At 48.0% G+C, this 17,200-nt stretch overlaps 1 protein-coding gene across 4 annotated transcripts in view; it reads left to right on the top strand.

Annotated features, from left to right (window-relative positions):
* Nucleotides 1–17,200, top strand: part of SON (SON DNA and RNA binding protein) — a 37,400-nt gene that overhangs the window by 5,913 nt on the left and 14,287 nt on the right. For all 4 annotated transcript variants that reach the window (XM_054002230.1, XM_054002222.1, XM_054002214.1 and 1 more), the window contains exons 3-6: nucleotides 1,504–10,836; nucleotides 12,112–12,272; nucleotides 13,718–13,858; nucleotides 15,113–15,304. In XM_054002230.1, the coding sequence (XP_053858205.1) occupies nucleotides 1,504–10,836; nucleotides 12,112–12,272; nucleotides 13,718–13,858; nucleotides 15,113–15,304 (9,827 nt within the window). The remainder of the gene's footprint in view (nucleotides 1–1,503; nucleotides 10,837–12,111; nucleotides 12,273–13,717; nucleotides 13,859–15,112; nucleotides 15,305–17,200) is intronic.

Genomic DNA, 17,200 nt, shown 5'->3' with positions numbered 1-17,200 from the left:
CCAGGCTGAACAATCCCAGCTGTGCCAGCCTTTCCTCCCAACAGAGCTGCTCCAGCCCTCTGCTCATCCTGGAGCCTCCTCTGGGCTCTCTGCAGCAGCTCCAGCTCCTCCCTGGGCTGGGACAGGGCTGGGGCAGCTCTGCAGGTGGGCTCTCACCTCTGGGGGCACAGGGACACAATCCCAGTCCCAATCCCAATCCCTCTCCTGATCCCCAGCTGGGGCTCAGCCCAGGGCACTGGGGGCTCTGGGCTGGGGCAGGTCCAGCTCTCCCAGGGCTGCTCCATCTGCTCATCCCAGCCTGGACTGATCCTGGGCTTCCCCCAGCCCAAGTGCAGCCCCTGGCATTGTTGAACCTCAGCAGATTCTCATGGGGCACTTCTGGAGCTGGTCCAGGTCCCTCTGGATGGCCCCATCCTTTAGAGGTGTCACCTGCACCTTGGTGTCACCTACAAACCTGCTGAGAGTGCACTTGATCCTTCTGTCATTAATGAACATATTAAGTAACACTGATTCATTAATGAAGCTATTAATTAACACTGGTCTCAGTACAGACTCCTGAGGGACACCACTGGTCACTGAAGTCCATCAGGACTCCGAGTTTTGACCGCTATCCTCTGGATGTGACCATCCAAACAACTGCTAATGCACCTGACAGTGCACCTGTCAAATTATTCATTCCAGTTTGGAGAGAAGAATGTTGTGGGGGCACTGGGTCAAATACATTACAGAAGTCCAGATAAATGCCATCTGTAGCTCTTCCCTTACCCACTGATGTAGTCAGTCCACCACAGAAGGTCACAAAGGACCTTTTGTGAAGCTGTGCTGGTTGTTTCAAATCACGTCCCTGTCCTCCATGTGCCCTAGCAGAGCTTCTAGGAGGATCCGTTCCATGATCTTCCCAGCACGGAGCTGAGGCTGACAGGGTGGTGGTTCCAGCATCATCCTCTGTTCCCTTCTTCAAGGGAATGGCTTTTCATTGCCACAGGGCAAGGTTAGATCATGCATTAGGAGAAGAGTCTTCCCTATGAGAGTGGGCAGGCCCTGGCACAGGGTGCCCAGAGCAGCTGGGGCTGCCCCTGGATCCCTGGCAGTGCCCAAGGCCAGGTTGGACACTGGGGCTGGAGCAGCCTGGCACAGTGGGAGGTGTCCCTGCCATGGCAGGGGGTGGAACAAGATGAGCTTTCAGGTCCTTCCCAACCCAAACCATTCCATGACTATGATGCTACTTGGAAAGAGCTGTGTTCCCTCTGGACCTCTGTCCTGACTAACAAGATTTGGGTAATTTTTTGAAGTGTTGTTTTATTACTTAAAGTAACTCTGAGAGGAAGGAAAGAGAGCTGAAAAAGGAGTGTGTGCTGCTTGTGTGTGGTAGTTTAGTGAATTGGGCATGGTTTGCAAGTTTAATTGTTTTGTACCTCTGTCCATGTACTTCACAACTACTCTGAAAGAATTTTTTATATGAAGTCTTAAAAATGTTTACAAGGTAAATGTCATTTTTTCTAGATGTAGACAAAAATACTGTGAAAAATAGTACTCAGTCTACAAAAAGGAGCTCTACTGGTGAAGATGAAATTCCTAGGAAAAAAGCAAAGAAAAACAAGAAGCACAAAAGCAAGAAGAAGAAGAAAAAGAAGAAGAAAAGGAAGAAAGAGAAAAAGCATAAAAAGCAACCAAAGGAATCCAAGTTGAGTGCACGTCCCGGCGAACCTGCGGGCGTGCAGCCGGCCCCTCTCTTGGTGCCAGAGCAGTCCAGCTCCCAAGTGAATGTACAGCATGGAGTGCTTGCAGATGCAAACCTGGCTGGCCACGTGCAGCCAGAACTGTGCTCAAAACCAACGGAGGGGCTTGATAATCAAGCTTTAGGACTTGTTTCTCATTCAGTGACTGATTCTCAGCAATCTGCAGAAAGTCTTGGAAGTGGGGATGGGACTTTGTGTGCAGCAAATCCTCCATTTAATTTAGAAAGCATCCAGTCTAATATCGCAGAAAATACTAGTATAGCTCAAACTAGAATTTGCACTAGTGAAGAACAAATTCAACAGTCCCATGAAAATATTTATCCTGTAGCTGTTAATGCCAGTGTTGTTGATACTGGAAATTATACTTGGTCCAGCATCCCATCTGGAATTGTCAGTAAATCAGAGATTCAGAAAGATTCAGTAGAAGCAGTAGGAGGTACAGAAGTCACTCTGAAATCTCAAGGCATTGGGGAAGTAAAAGCTTCAGACGCAGCTCTCGAGCCTGAGACCATGGAGGTGTTGACTTACTCAGAAGCATCTCATCAGTCTGTGTCTCAGAGGGCAGCACAGGGGTTGGACACAGCTCCAGAATCCGTGTCCTTGGCAAGTGCTGTGACAGCAACCCCTACACCTGCTAATTGGGCACATCCAAGTGCTGTGACTGTAGCTCACGTGGCCGTGGCTGGGCAAGAAGTGAAAATTCCAGAAACAACTGAAAAATCTCTGCTCATGGGAAATGTGAGAAGTGTGGAGAGACCTTTGGAACTGGGGGCTGCGAGCAGAACTTCGGAGCCATCCCTGCAGCCCTCAGTTATATCTGGGAGTTTGAGCATGACGCAGGGCAGCCCTGCGGAGGCTTCCGGTGTTCTGAAAGCAGGTGTACCTTTGCAACATCCTTTGACAGTAGCTGCAGCCATCCCTGTGACCCACGTGGAAATAAGTGCCAAAACACCTCCAGGACCAGGAGCTGTTACAAAAATGAAGGAACCAGCTATGGGAAGTGTGAAAGCTTTAGAAACAACCATGGAACCTGTGGGTGTTGTAGCAAAAGATGTCAGAGCAGCTCATGAAAGTCTGCAAGGCAAAAGTGTGGAAGGTATCACTGGTTCTGCAACAGCACTGGGTGCATCAGGAATGTTCCTACAACATGGAGTGTTGGCAGAAACAAGGAGTGTGGACAGAACCCAGGGATCTGCACTTCCATCAGGATTGATGGGTATGAACTTGGCTGCAGAGGCAAAAGGATTAGGAGCAACTTCAGAACCCACAGTGGTTGTACAGACCTTTGTTCCCCAAACAGCTCCACAAGTCCAGGTGGCAGAGGGTTTTAGGAGTCCACAAGCAAAGGATTCAGAAGGTACTTCATTGCTGAGAGAATCAAGACCTGAGAGTGAATCACACGTGAGAGGTTTGGCACCTTCCCTGTCTTTGCAGAAGGAAAACACACAAGGTCCAGGAGGAGTCCTGACACCAGCGGCTGTGGTGGAAGCAAAAACTTTTACAACAGCTTCGATGTCCTTACAAGTAGAAGGTGTGAAAGCTTCAGAAGAAGCTATGCATTGTGGGACTGTTGCAAGTCCAGGACTTCCTGCCTTAGGAAGGACTCCTGAACCTGTAGTTGCATGTGAAAGCGTGGAACCAGTTAGAGAGGCTGAGGCGTCAGCAGGGGTGATGCCATGGCAAGCCACAGCAGAGAGAGAACCTCTCCATGCAAGCCAGACAGAGAGTTCCATCATTGCCCAGTCTCAGATCATGACACACACAAGGCCCTTACAAACTGAGGTGCTGAGGACGAGAAAGGATTCGGAGCATGTTCCAGAAGCAGAGACAGGGAGCAGAGAAGCAATCCTGGAAACTGTGCAAACTTCAGAAACCAGTTCAGAATCTATTCAGGAACAAATAGTAGGTCATTCAGCAGCAGTATTGGAGTCTTTGCCCAGAGTGGAAGAAAATAGTATGGCATCAGGAGTACTGACAGGATTGCCAGATGTGCAAACTCAGGGATCTGCTGTAGAACATGAAATTGCAGCAAGGAGGACCAGCACACAAGGAAATGAGCTCTCAGAAATGGAGAAAGCAAAATATCTGGAGCCAGCATCAGAAGCTGGAGGAATGAGGTGGTTGGAGAGCATGAAAGAGTCTGCAACAGTAGAGGTGACAGGTTCTGAAACAGTTAAAGAGGTACCCATGGGTGATGCTTCACCAGCTGTTCCAGAATACTTGCATGCTGAAAAGCAGCAAGATCTTCAAGTAGTTCTAGAAGCAAAACCTGCTGCAGAATGGAAGAGTTTAGGAGAGACTGCAGAAATCTTGGGTGTATCTGAAATAAAATCTTCTGAAGCAGTTCCAAAACCAGGGGATGTGAAAGGCCTGGAAACCACCCTGGAACATGAAGTGACAGCCGAGGTACAATATGTAGAAGGAGTACAGAGTCAACAGGTGGAGGATATGGTGATTGAGAAGGAAGATGCGGAGCAGACTCAAACATCTGAGCCTTTAGTAGCAGAAACAGTTTTTAGTTCTTCACATGCAGCAGAGGAAAAAGTTTCAGCAGAGACTCCTGTAGCAGAAACACAAGATTTGGAAACAGCTCCTCGGACTGATGTAGAGCTGAAAGATGCAGAAGCAGCTATAGGGTTGGAGGCAGAGACAAAAGATTTGGAAGCAGCCCCAGTACCTGAGACTGATGCAGAAGCAGGTTCAGAACTTATAGAGGAAGGCCAGTTGGAAGACACTCCAGAGGCTGAGGATGTCAAAGAAGCAACTCCTGAAGAGGACTCAGAGAAAAGAGACTCGGAAACATCTGATGTGCAACCAGATGTGGCGGCACGAATGAAGGAGACTCTCATGAGGCTTGAGAATGTTATTGAAAAAAGTAGTCATAGAACCAGTGAGAAAAAACATGATTCAAAGAAACAGAAAAGGAGCCGTTCCAAGTCTCAGTCCAGGTCTAGGAAGCGGAAGAAAAAATCAAGGTCACGTTCTACTTCCAGGCGTTTGACCTCTAAAAGAGCGCGTTCTAGGAGCAGAAACTATTCAGTTTCCAGAAAAAAGCATTCCAAATCTAGGTCCCGATCTGTGGAGAAGAGAGAGAGACGAATGTCTTCCCGGCGGTCCAGGCGTAGACGTTCTAGGTCATCTGACCGTTACAGGTCTAAATCCAGATCAGCAGAAAAGAGATTGTCCAGACGGAGACGTTCCAGGTCGTCTGACCACTACAGGTCTAAATCCAGGTCAGTGGAGAAACTGTCCTCCAGACGGTCCAGACGCAGACGCTCCAGGTCATCTGACCGCTACAGATCCAAGTCCAGATCAGTGGAGAAGCGATTGTCCTCCCGAAGGTCTGGGCGCAGACGTTCCAGGTCGTCCGACCGCTACAGATCTAAGTCACGGTCAGTGGAGAAGCGACTGTCCTCTCGAAGGTCTGGGCGGAGACGTTCCAGGTCTTCTGACCGCTACAGGTCCAAGTCCAGGTCAGCGGAGAAGCGGTTGTCTTCCCGAAGGTCCGGGCGCAGACGTTCCAGGTCTTCTGACCGCTACAGATCCAAGTCCAGGTCAGTGGAGAAGCGGCTGTCCTCCCGAAGGTCCGGGCGCAGACGTTCCAGGTCGTCGGACCGCTACAGGTCTAAGTCCAGGTCAGCAGAAAAGAGGTTGTCCTCCTGGCGATCCCGCCGCAGACATTCCAGGTCCTCTGACCGCTCAAAATCTAGATCCAGGTCTTCAGAAAAGGGAGGAGGCAAAGAATACTCCTGGAGGTTCAGACATCGGTCTGGTTCCTCTGATCGTTCAAAATCCAGGTCAAGATCTGTTGAGAAAAGAGGTCGGAAGGCATCTGTACGGAGGTCCAAACGTCAGCGCTCGAAGTCCTCGGATCGCTACAAGTCTCGATCCCGGTCAGTAGAAAAAAGGGATCGAAAGCAATCATCGCGGAAGTCTAAACGTCAGCGCTCCAAGTCCTCTGACCGCTACAAGTCTAGATCCAAATCAGTGGAAAAAAAGAAGGAATCCTCACGAAAATCCAAGCGTCGACGCTCAAAATCTTCTGAACGTTACAAGTCTAGGTCTAGGTCTGTCGAAAAAAAGCGCAAGGAGTCTTCAAAAAAATCCAAACGGAAACGTTCCAAGTCCTCTGACAGTGTTAAGTCAAGGTCCAAATCTGTAGAAAAAAAAGATAAGTTATCCTCAGCAAAGTCCAGTAGCAAGCATGCGGAGTCTTCTGAACTTCAGGAGTCAGCCAAAGGTCTTAATAATGATGTTCCTCAATCTTCTTTTGGAAGTGAAGATAAATCCTCTAATGGTCCCACATCAGTAGCTTTGTCTGATGAAGGAGTAAACGGCCCAGTGCTGCCACCATCATTTGGAAGTGGATTATCCAAAACTTCAGAGAATCTTGAGGAAAGCTCCTCATCTGTTGAGAAAACAGCAGATCTGCAGCATCCTGCCACATCTGAATTTGATACCTCCAAAACCCCAGATGAGCAGGAATTGAGATCCACATCTGTGGAAAAAACACAGGATTCAGAGCTGTCTATGACATCTGAAAATGGATCAACTGAAAAAGCAGCAGCTCTGGAGTCTTCATTGCCACCTGAACTTCCATATTCCACATCCAAGTCAAGATCCTCATCTGTTGAAAAAAGGGGAGATCCAGAAACTTCTTCAGTAGCAGAATTTCAAGTCTCTGCATCCCGTGAAGATGAGTCCAGAACTGCACCTCTCAAAGAAGTAGAAGGTCCAGAGCTTCCTCCAGCACTTAAAAGAGACATGCAAATTCAGTCATCTTCTCTCCCGTCCGAAGGTGAGGTCTCCAACTTCTCTGATGGTCCTGAATCGCAGCACATCCCTGGTGAACACAAAGAGCTTTCACAGGTTCTGCAAGTACCTGAACGTGAGTCTTCCCAGCTGGCTGACAGCCCTGGAGCAGTGGAAGCTCAGAGGCCTTTCCTGCCACCTGAAATGATCCGCCCTGTGATCCCCGATGGCTGTGAGTCAGGCCAGATGCAGGAGCCGTCTCTGGCTTCTGACGGTGGACATTTCATGTCTCCTGATGGACACGGATCAGGATCCAGCTTCGCTGCACCAGTAGAGGAGCATCCATTGTCTGTAGACGAGTCCTTTAAGTCACCACATGGAAATGAACAAAGATTTTTATCTGTTGAAAAAGTCAAGACTCCAGATGTTTCCCTGACACCTGTGTGTGGTTCTGTTGAGGTGTCTGCCGACGTCATTTCAGTGTCTTCTTTTGAAGTTCGTGAGTCCAGATCATCTGTTGACAAAGCTTTAGACGGTCCAACGCTTCCACAAGTGCTTGAGGTTGACTGCTCCAGATCTTCGGAAATGCATGATTCGAGATACCTAACTGGAAAAATAGATGGTGCAGGATCTTTGGTGATGTCTAAAAGTGGGATTCCCATATGCCACGATGGCCACAAAGCAAAGTACAATTCCTTTGAGCAAACAGAAAGTGCAGAACTGTCAGCGGCATCTGAGCTCCGGTGTTCCATCTTACCTGAAGGCTATAAATTGACATCTGCTGCAGTTGAAAAAGTGGAGATCCAGAAGCCTTCTCTCTCACTGGAAAGTGGCTTCTCCGTGTCTGCTGATGGCTGTGAATCAGTGGGCACACCTGAAAAACTACAGCCCCCAGTGACTGCTGTGACATCGGAAGGTGGGATCGTGCTGTTGCCAGACAGTCACGAGCTGAGACCCGTCCCTGCGGAGAAAGCAGAAATGCTGAATTCATCTGAAGTGAAACACCTGGCGTCCCCTGATGGCTACAAGCTGAGATCTGCCTACAGTGAAGAAGTGCAGGTGCAGGAGCCCTTTCTGATACTGGAAAGCAGGCGTTCTGTTGCCTCCGATGGTCATGAGTTGGCATCCACCACTTTTGAAAGAGCTGAGGAGCCTTCTCAAGTGTCTGAAAATGAGTACACAATAGGGCTTGATGGCCCGGAGTTGACATCAACCCCTGCTGAAAAAACAGAGCTGCGGAAGCTTTATCAGATGCCTGAAGAAAGCTGTCTGGAGTCCATCGACAGCCGGGACCTGCAGTCACCCTCTGCTGAAGAGACACAGGTACAGCAGCCTGCTCTGGTGTCTGAAAATGAACATGCTGTGTCCTGGGTGGGCCAGGAGTTGAGGTCCAGCTCTCCTGAGAAGGCAGAGATGCAGGAGGAGGCTGTGGTTCCTGACAGTGCTGTATCTTCTAAAGATCACAGATTGCCCTTGGCTGGAAAACCAGAAGTGCAGGAGTGTTCTCTGCTGCCTGAAAATGAATACAGTGAGTCTCCTGAGGGCCAGGAGGTGATGGCCAACCCTGCTGAGAAGGAGGTGCAAGAACCTTCTCTGACACCTGGCAGTGAATATTCCATCTTCCGTCAAGGCCAAATACTGCAGTCTGGCCCCACTGAAAGCACAGCAGTGCAGGAGCCAGTGCTGGTCCCAGACAACCAATACTCTGCATCTCCCAAAGGGCAGGAGCTGATCTGTGCGTACCCTGAAAAACCAGAGGTGCAGGAGTGTTCTTTGCTGTCTGAAAACGAGTACGAGGCATCCCCCAAAAGGCATCATTTGAGATCCAGTCCTGTTGAAAAAGAAGAATTGGAGGAACACTCTGAAGCATCTGAAAGTGAAAGTTCAATATCCACTGATAGCCAGGAGTTGCAGCCTGTTGTTGCTGGAAAAACAGAGGGGCAGGAATTGTCCTTGTCTGAAGGTGAATGTCCCATGACTCCTGAAGGTCAGGAGCTGCAGTCCAGCCCTGCTGAAAGAGTACTAGCCAAGGAACCTTCTCTGACAGCTGAACATGCTCTGCCACCTGAAGAGTACGAGTCAAGATCGGTGCGTGCTGAGGAAACAGAGGGTGTGGATTCTACTTTGACAGCTGAACGTGACCATCTCTTTTTCGAGAGCCAGGAGGTGAGTTTCACCTGTCTTCAGAAAGCAGATGCGCAGGACCGTTCTCCAACACCTGAAAATGAACATGGAGCATCTCCTGATGGGCAGGAGTTGAGATTCACCACTGTTGAAAAAGTAGATGGTCCTGAACCTTTGACACTGAATGATAGAGCCTCCATGTCCCCTGATGGCAGCGACTTGAATTCCACCCCTGTTGAAAAAATGGATCATGCAATGCCTTCTTTAATGCCTGAAGGGCGCTCGGTGTCTCCTGATAACTGCAGTGTGGGCCCTGGTGAAGAAACGGGGGATCTGGAGCCCTCTTTGAGATCTGAGCGTAGATACTCCACATCCTCCTACCAGGAAGGTCAGGAGCCGAGGTCTCCCATGGAGGAAGAGGGTCTGGAGTCCTCTGTGACTTCTGAACATAGACGATCCCCATCCCCTGAGGGCCATGACCAGAAGTCTATTGCAGATGAAGAAATGGATGATCTGGAGAGGCGTTCCACTTCCCCTGATGAGCACGAGTCAAGATCTAGCATTGGTGAAGAAGCAGAGGATCTGGAGCAGCCTTTGACAACAGAACGTAGGTGCTCTGAGTCCTCTGATGAGCACGAGTCAAGGTCAACCACCGGAGAAGAGGCAGAGGATGCAGAGACCTCTTTGGCAGCTGAAAGAAGAGATTCCACATCCTCTGATGACCGTGAGTCGAGGTCTGCTGCTGGGGAAGACGTAGAAGATGGGGAGCCCTCCTTGACAGCTGAACGTAGACACTCCACATCTTCTGATGACCATGAGTCGAGGTCTTCAGCTGATGAAGAAGCAGAGGATGTGACAGCTGAACATCGCTCTGTGTCTCCTGATGGACGTGAGTCACGGTCAACCGTTGGTGAGGAAGCAGAGGACCAGGAGCTCTCTTTGACAGCTGAGCGTAGACACTCCACATCTTCAGATGAACAGGAGTCAAGGTCTACTGCTGGTGAAGATGCAGAGGATGTGGAACCCTCCTCGGCAGCTGAGCAAAGAGATTCCACCTCATCAGACGAGCAAGAGTCAAGGTCTACTGCTGGTGAAGAAGCTGAGGATGTGGAACCTCTGACAGCTGAACACAGACGTTCGGCATCCCCTGATGGGGCTGAATCGAGGTCTACCACTGCTGAAGAAGAAGGAGAGGATGCAGAGCCCTCCTTGACAGCTGAACAAAGAGAGTCCACATCGTCAGATGAGCATGAGTCAGAGTCTTCCAGTGGCGAAGAGGAGGGAGAGGATGCAGAACCCTCTTTGGCAGATGAGGAAAAGCAGGATTCCATGCCTCTTGAGCAGTCAGAGGAACAGGACTCTTCCTTTGTCCCTGAAAGCAGACGTTCTGAGTCTTCCGAGCGTGAAAAATCCAGATCCAAATCTGTTGATAAAGCATCTGACAAGGAGTCTCCACAGAGATCTGTAAGCAGGCACTCAAAGTCTCCTGCTCGCCAGAAGAGTCGATCCACATCTGTGGAAAAAACAGCAGACAAGGAATCCGTGCGGAGGTACAGACGGAGACGCTCCAGGTCCACGGCTCGCCAGAGGAGCCAGTCAACATCTGTAGAGAAGACAGCAGACAAGGAATCCTCACGCAGGTCCAGGCGGAGACGCTCCAGGTCCGCTGCTCGCCAGAGGAGTCAGTCCAAGTCTGTGGAGAAAGCAGCAGACAAAGAATCATCGCGCAGGTCCAGAAGCCGGCGCTCCAGGTCCTCCCAGCGCAGGTCCAAGAGATACGACACAGACTCGCGCTCCAGACGGAATCGCTCCAGGTCAGCCACGCGGAGAAGAGCATCCAGGTCTCGGTCCAGCTCGTTGTCACGTTCCAGGCACAGGAGGAGAAGCAGGTCAAGGTCGGCATCGCGAAGGCGGCGCTCCTTGTCCAGAGACAGGCGCAAGAGGTCTCAGAGAAACAGATCGAGATCTACTGACAGGAGAAGGAGAAGATCCGACTCCAGAGACCGCAGGATATCGCTCCGATTGCGGAGCAGGAGTCGGACCCCTCTTCGCCAGAGGCGGTCGCGGTCCAGGGGAAGGAGACGGAGCTCCAGCAGGTCCCCGATCCGGCTGCGGCGCTCGCGGTCCTCGGGGAGAAGGCGCTACAGCAGGTCCCCCGACCGGCGCAGGTCCAGGTCCTCGGAGTTCTCCAGCAGATCACCCAAACGTCTTACAGACCTGGGTAAGTGAATGCTTTATTTTCAGTGGTTCCATGCTGAGGTGGTAGTGGGTGGGTTTGCTTTGTCTGATTGAGCTCTGGAGCATTCGTAAGGGATTTCTTAGAAGTCACTCTGTGCGTTAGTTCCAGGCGGTGACTTCCAGCAGGAAGTTTTATGTTGGAGAGGAATCAGTGCTGAGCATTTGAATGAAAGCCTCTTTAGGGCCAGTTTTACCTTGGTTCTAAAGCTGTTGTACAAAGGTAGCCTGTTGCAGCCTCAAGGAACACTCTGAATAATAGTAAAGGCCAAGTACTTCAAGTACTTGTATGTAGGAAAATTTAGAATTTCTACTCCTGAGAACAAAGGTCATTCAGGTGCCAGTTGGAGAGTCCCAAGCTCTGTTGTCAGCTGTTCCCAGAACTCTGTCTTGCCTCTTTCCCATGGTAAGAACTTAAAGGAAAGAGAGACTTGTTTGTGAAAATACTCCCAGACCCGTCAGGTTGGAAAATAAAACAAAATCTTAAGAGCTGCATCTTTCCTCTGTGCTTGGAGGAAGAGAGGCTGTGTTGTTTCTTGGGTAATGAGTTAATAAGGGGAAAGAAGATTTGAACTGGGAGATCATTTCTTGTACAGTGTCTGAGGAAACCTGTGGTGGACTTGAGGCTCTGAACTTCCCAGTCCTGCCTCAGAGTTGCCAAGGAAGCCTTCCAGTTAGGGAGTTACTTGCAAACTGGCAGAAGGCTTAATTTAATTTCATTTGCTATTTCTATGTTAGGGCTGTCCTTTTTCTCCTTATTAAAGCAAAATATTGCTCTGTTAACAGTTTTGCATCTGATTGTATTTTAAGCAAGAGCATGTTTTACTTACTCAGAGCTTGTTTTTCTGTTTGGTAGTTGTAAGTAGCTTTTGGGCTACATGTGGGGAGAGGAGACTTCCTCCAGAGCGTTGAGAGCTTTTCAGAGGTAGATAATGAGCAAACCCCGGACTTTATGCTGTGTAGGAAGGACTCAGTATTGCCAAAGCAGGAATGAATCAGTGAAGTAAGAAACATCAGAACTGGGGTGGTTGGAGGATGTTGTAGTTGGGACTGCTGGGTTGCATTTGCAGTTTCACTTGCCTCCTGCACAGTCTAGAGCAGCTCGGTACAATCCCAGTTATTTTCACAGAACATAAAAAATGCACAGTGCGGGTAAAATCTTGTTTAGTGTGCCAGAAACGTTTCTTCATTATTAAAACAAGAATCTATGAAAATAATGACTTCTCTGTAAAAAAAAAAAAAAACCCACAAATCTTTTTAGACAAGGCCCAGCTGCTTGAGATCGCCAAAGCCAACGCAGCCGCCATGTGCGCGAAGTCTGGCGTGCCCTTACCCCCGAGCCTGATGCCTCTGCTGTCCCAGAAGAAGGATGACAAAGCCAACCAGAAGTCCTCGAGGGACACCCTGAAGGAGCTCACTGAGGTGAGGCACAACAGCAGCATCAAGCCTGGAAATGACCACACTGGGGTTGGTGACCTGTGAGAGGTTGTCACTGCGTGCTGCTGTCACCTGGGAGCTGCCTCGTGTTCAGAACCCCCAAATCCCCGGGGCTGGAAAAGCCCTCCCAGCCCAGGCAGTGCCAGCTGTGCCCCGTGCCCACCTTGTCCCCAGCCCAGAGCTCTGAGTGCCACCTCCAGGGGACACCTGCAGGGATGGGCACTGCAAAGCTCCCTGGGCAGCCCCTGCCAAGGCCTGAGCACCCCTTTGAGCCCTTACTCTCACCACAGTTTTTTTTTTTTTAAGTCATCAAAACTGGTATTTTTGAATTTTGTGGAAATGCATGAAATCAAATTATTTTGCTTATTTTTTTCATTTTGTACAAATTGCTGGTTGTCCTGCAGTCCTGTCAGTGAAATCCAAAGCTTTCGCTCCTGATTTTTTTGTTCTGGTGGTGTTAGTTAGGGTTTGAGTTGAAAGGAACTTCAAAGCTCAGCCTGTCCCACCCTCTGACATGTGCAGGAGCACCTTCCTCTGTCCCAGGTTGCTCCAAGCCCCGTCCAGCCTGGCCTTGGACTTCCTCAGAATGGAGAAAATCTGAAATAGAAAAGTGCCTACATTATTTTTCTAATTGCATCATGAGTGTGACAGTTCTGAAATTGCATTTACAGAAATAATCTGAGATGAAGCAGTGTCCAGGTGCTGAGAGATAATCTGCAGTTGTGCCTGGGCTGGGGGTGCAGAAGTACTGAGCAGGAGCTGAGTTGGTGCAGGTGCCCTGTGGTGACATCCTGGGTGGTTTTTCACATACCCTGACCAAGATCCAGCATAGCTTGTGCTAATCTGCAGGCCCCAAAATGCACTTCCCTTCCCTTTCCAACTTTGGAGATCTATTGAATCATGTTTCTGTTCTTTTGACTCAAAATTGTCCACAGAAGCAGTGCAGGTGGTAGGAAATCAGTAAAGACATTTTAACCATAAAATTCTGGCCCCTTGAGAAAGTCTTTTTGTCTTTGGTCCTTTTCTTCCTCTTTTTTCTTTTCCCCCTTGGAGGCTTCTCCCAGTTTGACTGTGTTATCCCCTCTGTGTTTTAGTTCTGTTGCACATCACATGGGGGTGGCTTGCATAGCTGGCCACCACCACAGTATTCCAGAAGAATCTGAGCTCTCTTGGAGCCATCACTTCTGACAGGGTCCCTGCTCTGCCAGAGAACTGAGTCAGTAACCAAGGAGTGCCTGGCAAAGCCGTGGTGGTGTTGGGTCATTTGTGTAGAATATCCAAAGTACCTCTATTGGTGCTGTTGCTAAAAGATTTTCCATTCCTGGTTTAGTAAAGAAAACCAATTTTTTTGATAAAAATGTGCTTTGTGAGTTTGGGTTGAAAGTTCAGGTTTGCTCAGAGCTGACATTTCCCTCTGGTTTATTTTTCAGAAATGCAAGAAGATTGCTCAGAGCACTGATGATGTGATAGTGAACAAGCCTCACGTTTCTGATGAAGAGGAGGAAGAACGTCCTTTCTATAACCATCCTTTTAAGCTGAGTGAACCCAAACCTATTTTCTTCAATTTAAGTGTGAGTGCTACTTACATTTTCAATGCTTTAAATCCTGGTTCTTTTTAAATAATGCAAGTAATTCTATATTCTATATTGATAATCTTGGTGAAACTGCGAGTATTTCTAAATCAATTTAAAGGAACACTCCCAATTCCTTCAAGATAAAATTGATAATCCAGTTTTACCAATTGGTAATTGGTAAAATTGTGATCATTTCTTCAAACACATCTGGAAATCAAATGCTTTGAAGCATGGATTAGAATTTGTTTAAATTTTGTTGGGGTTTGGGTTGTTTTTTGGGTGGTGAGTGGGTTTTTTTCAGTTTTATTTGGGGTGGGGGGTTGTGCCCATGAAGGTCTGTTCTGATTTTGCAGGATATAAAGCACTAAAAAAGCTTTAATATGCTCAGCAAAACCAGAAGTAACATCCCTAGTTTTGTGTATAAATTCAAACTTACAGCTTGTGCTGTACACAAAATAAGCAGTAGTGCACATGTTGGTAAGGTGTAAGGTAGAAATGGATTTAGATTTTATATTATATTGTTAGAAAAGGCTACAAAGAAACTCAAGAAACCTTGGAATTCTTCCAGGCTCCGAGGAGGAATGAATGCTCTGTCGTGGTTATGGGTTGCTCTGCCTCTTGGTCTTGTTTTTGACCCTTTTAATTTTGTTCTTTCTCTCTCCTAAAACCATTCCTATCTGTATTCCTAGGAGTTTATCCTGTATTATCCAGTGCTGCCAGCTGTGTTTGCCTCTTGGAAGGGAACCTGGCAGGGATTTCTGCAGGTTTTTAATGCATTAACAGCACCAAGCAAAACAAGGCCACAGACATCATCTGCTTGGAGACTCAGGCTGCTACTCAAAATATACCAGAATTAGAAACCCAAATGCTGAGAGCTGTTTTCTCTCCACTCATGGGCAGCTTTTGATCACAGGCAATGTTTTGCTGCCCAGGATTTTTGCCTTGGAGCTTTCCATTCAAAATACCTGTGTGGCAGGTGGAGGTTGTTCTCAGTGTGAATGGGGCCAGCTGGGAGAGGAGCATCAGGGATTTTGGGCTGCTGAAGTTGTTTTTAGGGGTTTTTCATCTTCTGTGACAGCACAATTTGGGGGTCACTTGTGCGTTTTTAGGGCTGTGCCAAAATGATTAATTATAAAGGCTTATTACTCTTTTTGTTCTGTAAAAACCAAATCCCAGGTGTTTGCAACAAAACCACCTCATGACTCTTGGGTGTTTTCAAGCCTTAACTTTTTCTCATTTTATTTCTTTCAGACTCCCAGCATAAAACCAGCACCACCACCCCAACCAAAAAACCAGGTCAGCCTGTCCAAGGAATTCCCTGTTTCCTCTGGGTCTCAGCATAGGAAGAAGGAGGCAGACAGTGTGTATGGAGAGTGGGTTCCCGTGGACAAAAACGGCAAAGACGACGGCAAGGACGATGTTTTCCCCAAGCCAGCCATTGAGGTAAGGAAGGCAAGGAGAGCATATCATATAAGAAAACCAAAACCATCACCTGGGCAGTCTGGGAAAACAAAAAAGGCACTTAAAAAGGTCGTGCCTAACACTGCACTAAGCTGAGGAGCTGGGCTCTGCAAATGGGGATGCTCACGTGGGCAGTGGTGGAAGCAGCCTCTACCCATCCTGCTTCTGGCAGCTGGTGGCTTCTTGGTCTCAACAGAATTTAAACTGTAGCTGGAAGATGAAAAAACTTCCTCGTTCAGTTTCCTGCAGGGGTTAATTAATAATAACTTGATTTGCACAATAATGTATGTAGCGCTAATTAAAATTGTCCCGCCAGTCTTAGAACAAGAACATCACACTGGAATGTAATCCATTAAAAATTGTAAGTCACTTCCTCTGGATGTATTGATTTTTTAGCTTTCCAGTCATGTTTTCTCCAATGGCTGTCTTGCACGTGGCCTTCCAAAGGAGAATCTAATTGTATGGATAATAAACTAAGAAAACCAAAGCAAGTGTTTTTCCCCTTGAAATTTCTTCTAAAGAACATTTTTGGGGGCTGTTGTAATTAAGTAAATTAAATATTTAAGACAGATGTTGCTATTTTTAAGTGTGTGTTGCCTCAGTGCACCTGCAGCCTTGTTCTCATACCTTCCAAAGCCAAACCCCAAAGCCTCCCCATCAATTTCTGACAAAGCCATCTCAGCACTTGGTGCATTTTGTTTCTCAAGACCTTTCTGATACTGGTCAGTTCACTCCCTGAGGCACAGAAGGAATTTTCTTCTGGCTCTTCTACAGCACCAAAAGCACAGAGGATGTAACTTAGCCAGCTTTTTCATGGAATCCCTCAGAATTTGATGGTTGGGCACCCAGTTCCTTGTTCCCTCAGCACAGGAGGGAGCTGCACTTTGGGCTCTCCTGCTCCAGTAAAACCCTGAGATGTTTGTGCAGAATGTCATTCCCAGTTTCATTGCAGTAAATATATTTAACATAACTTCCTTTCCTTTCTGTTGTGTGTACCTTTATAAATGCCTGTAACCATGTTGTCTGTTTTTATATTTTGTAAATAAATATTTTTATTTGCCTTTACCTTAACTTGGTTTGTGTTAAGGGTGATTTCAGGGGCGTTAGCTCCCAGCAGGCTGCTCCATCCCTTGGGGTTTGGGAAGTGCAGGTACAGAATTGCTGTGTGTTTCTCCAGGGAGCCTGACAGGTAACACAGTGCTTCTCTGCTTAATTCTTTAATGTTCAGGAGGACTCTGTGGTGGAAATGGCTCCCTTGGAGCAACATGAGGCAGATCAGCTCCCTTGCTGGGGGAGTAGAGAGCTGGGGGTGCTTGGAACTTAAGTTTCACCTAGAACTGACCTCCATTTGTTGTTGCTGATTGTGCAATACTGTGACAGTTCTGGTGCAAGTCTTGACATGGAACCCCACACCACTGGTTTTGTTGCTGTGTTTCAACTCACATATTAGTTATGGGCTTAGTCTGAAATGACCCTGCTAATACATTACAGCTTGTTTTAATAAAACCTGATGCCTTAAAGTAGTTGTGTGTGGCCGTAGGAGATGGAGGGGAAGGTGTGGAGTGATCTGAGGGCTCACCACGTCTGTAGCAGGCAGAGACACCTCTGAGGAAGGAGTGTTTGGAAGTGTTTGGAAGTGCAGAGTGCCAGGGTTGGGCTAGCCCAGGTGACTCGTGCAGAGTGTTGGGATCTAAGGATGCAGTAAAAGCATTCATGGGCCTCCAGAGTGTGTAAAACACCTGCTTTTTATTTGCTTCAGGATTTGTGATTTGTGGGGGCAAATGAGAGAAAGGGGATCAGCCAGGAGAGCTCTGGGAGAGAACAGCACCTCACTTCCACCTGTTTTCCCTGACTCAGGAATAACAACAACTTCTTATA

Source organism: Vidua macroura, chromosome 2 (genome assembly GCF_024509145.1).
Source record: "Vidua macroura isolate BioBank_ID:100142 chromosome 2, ASM2450914v1, whole genome shotgun sequence".
NCBI lineage: Eukaryota > Metazoa > Chordata > Aves > Passeriformes > Viduidae > Vidua > Vidua macroura.
Note: the sequence above shows the minus strand (reverse complement) of the source record. Positions and strands in the feature narration are given on the sequence as shown.